Below are 5000 nucleotides of genomic sequence, written 5' to 3' on the forward strand. Positions count from 1 at the left end.
ATGTGACATTACAGCTTGTTTTGATTCTTAATACTGGACCAATGTCAAAGATTGTTGTTCCCATCAGTCACTTAGACTCAAAAACATGGGAAAATATGGAAAATATAGAAGTTATCCTTTAACTCCTGAGTGCATCTCATCCAGTCAGCAGTACTGAGTGTATTTGACCTTCTTGTTTTTGTTGCTTCCTTCCTCCTCGTCTTCGCTGTCGCTGTTGTTGATGAAGCACAGCTGCAGGTTTCGGTGGTTGTGAAATCTGTAAACACATAATCAACTTCCTGAATGTCCGACAGGCGGACGGTCACTGTTAGTTTATGTCACGCTGGGTTCCTTCTCACTTCACATCTTTTACAACTTCATGCAGATTTCTTTATTTCCTGTTTCTTTTCCTGTTCGACTTCAGTGTAAAGTTACTTTTCCAAATTTAACTTAAAGGTGCTCTAAGCATTTGTTAGGCTACAACATTTTTTGTCACAGACAGCAAACTCCTCACTATCTGCCTGTCTCTCTGTGTGTGTCTGTGTGTGTGTGTGTGTGTGTGTGTGTGTGTGTGTCTGTGTGTGTGTCTTTGTCTTACCGTGACGTGACGACAGCGATTCGACACTTCCTGAAGTCTTCCTCCTCCTCTTCCTCCCAGACGTCTCTCCAGCCTCCCCCCCGTCTCTCCTCCATGCCCCCCCCCGCCCCCCCCTGCAGGGAGACACAGACCAGACCAGACCAGACACAGATCAGACCAGACCAGATCAGACCAGACCAGACCAGACCAGACCAGATCAGACCAGATCAGATCAGACCAGACCAGACCAGACCAGATCAGATCAAACCAGACCAGACCAGATCAGACCAGACCAGACCAGACCAGACCAGATCAGACCAGACCAGACCAGACCAGACCAGACCAGACCAGATCAGACCAGACCAGACCAGACCAGACCAGACCAGATCAGACCAGACTTTGGACAGTTTCTAACGTTTTTAGGGTTTTTTAGGGCTGCAACTACCGACTATTTGTGCAGGAAATTAAGTGTTTGACGGCGAAACTTTTCTGTGTCACGTGTCTGCGTGTGTGTCTGCGTATGTGTGTGGTGCATGCGTGCATGTGCGCGCGTGCGTGAGTGTGTGCATGCGTGTACATGCGTGTGTTTGTGGTTGTGTGTGGTGCATGTGTGTGTGTGTGTGTATGCGTGCGTGTCTGCGTGTGTGCGTGCGCGTGTATGGTGCATGCGTTCGTGTGTGTGTGTGTGTGTTTCTGTGCGTGTGTGTGTGCGTGTGTGTTTCTGTGCGTGCGTGTGTGCGCGTGTGTGTCACTGCTGACCTTCGACCTTTCCCTCCTCTCCTGCTCCTGTTTCTCCAACTCGGCTATCCGCTGGCTCAGGTCCTCCCAGTGCATGATGGGAAGGCCCTGGTAGTCCACAGAGGACGCCGCCGCTGCCGCTGCTGCTGCTGCGATGTGATGATGATGATGAAGCTCTTCCTCTTCCTCCTCGGCCGTCTCTTTCTCTCCCTCCATCCTCCTCTCTGGAAACACACAACGACTTTATAATGAAGGGCTGAGTTAGCTTGTGTAAATATATATATTTTAGGGTATGTGATGATGTGGGGGTATGGTGAAGGGTATGTGATGATGTGGGGGTATGGTGAAGGGTATGTGATGATGTGGGGGTATGGTGAAGGGTATGTGATGATGTGGGGGTATGGTGAAGGGTATGTGATGATGTGGGGGTATGGTGAAGGGTATGTGATGATGTGGGGGTATGGTGAAGGGTATATGTGATGATGTGGGGGTATGGTGAAGGGTATGTGATGATGTGGGGGCCAAGGGAACTTTATCAGGATGCATAGTATCCTGGATCCATGAAATAACTGGCCTTTCAAAATAAAAGTCTGCCTGCCTCTATGGGAATTTAACATAGGGGTGTACTGACTTATGCCCTCTGTATTTTAAGGAAGAACATTTATTTATTTACGAAACATTATTCATTCACAAAGAAAATTGGTGTCCTTAAAGGTTGGATTTTTCCTAATTTTTTTAATTAAGGCATTAAGATCAATTTCCAAAAGATGATTTTTTTATTCCTCTTTTTAGTCAACTTTAGCATGGGTGTCCTAATTTGTTCACATGACTGTATATACAATGTTTTTTGTCTAGTTATGTCATTAGCAGCCCGTCAGGAACCCTCAACCTGCACAAACGCCTGCATGAATCAACCTATTATTAAAGCCAGTTTCACTGACTATTATTAAATGCAACCTGTTATTAAATACTCTGTAAAGCCCCATGATACCAACCCTTAAAGCTATGGCAGGAGTTATAGGAGTCTATCTATCTGTCTACCTGTCTGTCTGTCTGTCTGTCTGCCTGCCTCATACTGTAAATGGCAATGCATTCTGGGAGAAAATAATAACATTACAGCGCTATCTGCGAATGTTACAGATTACAGCTATTTACTGTTTACACCAATGCATCTTGGGAAAAAAGGAAAAGGCAGGAATTACAGACACACACACACACACACACACACACACAGTCACACACACACACACACATACAGTCACACACACACACACACATACAGTCACACACACACACACAGTCACACACACATACAGTCACACACACACACACACACACACACACACACACACACACACACACATACAGTCACACACACACACACAGTCACATACACTCACTATCTATCTATCTCTCTCTCTCTCTCTCTCTCTCTCTCTCTCTATCTATCTATCTATCTCTCTCTCTCTCTCTCTCTATCTATCTATCTCTCTCTCTCTCTATCTATCTATCTATCTCTCTATCTATCTATCCATATCCTTCAGTTCACAGCTCCAGTTTAGGCTATATTTAAATTAGCCTACTGTTGTCCTGGTCACAAACTATTTAAAGTTTGACAAAAACATAATCTTAATGTCTATTAAAAGTTGTTTAAACTCTCTCTCCAGTCCCCACAGAAGACCGCCTGCTCTGCTCCGCAGTTGTTTACCAGCAGCGGGGAGTCCTCGGAGGGTTTTACCCACCTACCAGTCACATCCAGACGGCCTGGATCCCTCCGCCATGTCGCTGTCCGTGACCCCGCGGGTCGCCTCCGCCCGCCGCTGGCTTCGCTGTGTGGGCTGACCGGGGCGCGGTGCGGCACGGCACGAACGCGTTATTCAAACATTAACGAAGAGAAGTTAATAAAAGTAGTCTAAAACTATGTGTTGACTCCGTCTGAAGGAAGGCAGTACGTTCCTTCTCCTTCCTCCTCCCCATTCCTCCCCTCTTTCCGCTCTTGGCTTTTGGCCGAGTGACAGAGCGCGGGAGAGCGGTGAACATCCGGGCACTTTCGCCGCCGTCGTACCGCTTGTTCTAATGGGGAATGAATTGAATCGCTCCGCTCTGCCGTTATTTCAGCGTTCGGCCAAGTGACGGAGGTTTTAAACGGTTAAAACAGCAAGCAGCACCGGCCCACAGGACAGGAGGAGCCCGCTGCCGGTAGTTATTAACCATCCTGTTGTCCTCGGGGCAAATTTGACCCGTTTACAAAACAATTCTGTATCAGAATTATGACAAAAGGACGTGAAAAAAGTGACCAAAAAAATCGGAAAAAGTGACAAAAAAACATCAGAAAAAAAAAACTTGTTAAAAAATGCCCAAAAAAGTGACAAAAACAATTTAAATAAAATGGTACAACCATGCATCAGTGGTGGGCATCTACAAACTAGGGTTATTATAGTAAACTAAAATAGTTGGTTTCGCTATTGCCAAACCCACCAGACTCCATGTAAATAATCAGTACTTTTATCAGTGTAAAACACACTTTATTCAAAGTCGACAGAAACAAAATATAACTCTCAAAAGCCGTCTTGGTTCGTCTTCCCACTGCTCCAACAATCACCACTCTGGTTTGGTTTAAATAAACCCTTAATTCACCCATTTACATGTGGAAATATGCTGGCTCTATACACGCTTAAAAGTCCTGATTATTTACATGGAGTCTGGTGGAGTTTGGTGATGGTGATTTTGGGGCTGTTTCATGTTAAACTAAAAGGATCTTCCTCTTTAACTAAAAGGTCTATCTCTGTAGGGATCCTTTCATAATGTTGTCAGACACTTAGAATAATAAGCAGGGCACTGCATGGTTGGACGTAGCAGGACGTAGCAGGGTGTAGCAGGACGTAGCAGGGTGTAGCAGGGCATAGCAGGGCGTAGCTGGACGTAGCAGGGCACTGCAGGACGTAGCAGGGCATAGCAGGGCACTGCATGGTGTAGCAGGGCGCTGCACGGCATAGCAGGGGTAGCAGGGCACTACAGGGCGTAGCTGGACGTAGCAGGGTGTAGCAGGGCACTGCACGGCATAGCTGGACGTAGCAGGGTGTAGCAGGGCACTGCAGGGTGTAGCTGGATGTAGCTGGACATAGCAGGGTGTAGCAGGGCACTGCAGGGTGTAGCTGGACATAGCAGGGTGTAGCAGGGCACTGCAGGGTGTAGCTGGACATAGCAGGGTGTAGCAGGGCACTGCACGGTGTAGCAGGGCACTGCAGGGCGTAGCTGGACGTAGCAGGGTGTAGCAGGGCACTGTACGGCATAGCTGGACGTAGCAGGGCACTGTACAGCATAGCAGGGTGTAGCAGAGCATAGCAGGGCGTAGCTGGACGTAGCAGGGTGTAGCAGGGCACTGCACGGTGTAGCAGGGCATAGCTGGACGTAGCAGGGCACTGCACGGCATAGCAGGGTGTAGCAGGGCACTGCATGGCGTAGCTGGACGTAGCAGGGTGTAGCAGGGCACTGCAGGGTGTAGCTAGATGTAGCAGGGCGTAGCAGGGTGTAGCAGGGCACTGCAGGGTGTAGCTGGATGTAGCAGGGCGTAGCAGGGTGTAGCAGGGCGTAGCTGGATGTAGCTGGACGTAGCAGGGTGTAGCAGGGCACTGCAGGGTGTAGCTGGATGTAGCAGGGTGTAGCAGGGCGTAGCAGGGTGTAGCAGGGCACTGCACGATGTAGC

The 5000-nt window shown here is 48.2% G+C and overlaps 1 protein-coding gene across 2 annotated transcripts in view; it reads right to left on the reverse strand.

Moving 5' to 3' along the window:
- LOC116055031 (schwannomin-interacting protein 1-like) overlaps positions 1 to 685 on the reverse strand; it is a 5750-nt gene extending 5065 nt beyond the window's left edge. For both annotated transcript variants that reach the window (XM_035990862.1, XM_031306782.2), the window contains exons 1-2: positions 578 to 685; positions 169 to 256 (exon numbers count right to left, since the gene is read on the reverse strand). In XM_035990862.1, the coding sequence (XP_035846755.1) occupies positions 169 to 256; positions 578 to 672 (183 nt within the window). In that variant the 5' untranslated portion in view covers positions 673 to 685. The remainder of the gene's footprint in view (positions 1 to 168; positions 257 to 577) is intronic.
- Positions 686 to 5000: the final 4315 nt, after the last annotated feature.

Source organism: Sander lucioperca, chromosome 13, assembly GCF_008315115.2.
Source record: "Sander lucioperca isolate FBNREF2018 chromosome 13, SLUC_FBN_1.2, whole genome shotgun sequence".
Classification (NCBI taxonomy): Eukaryota; Metazoa; Chordata; class Actinopteri; order Perciformes; family Percidae; genus Sander; species Sander lucioperca.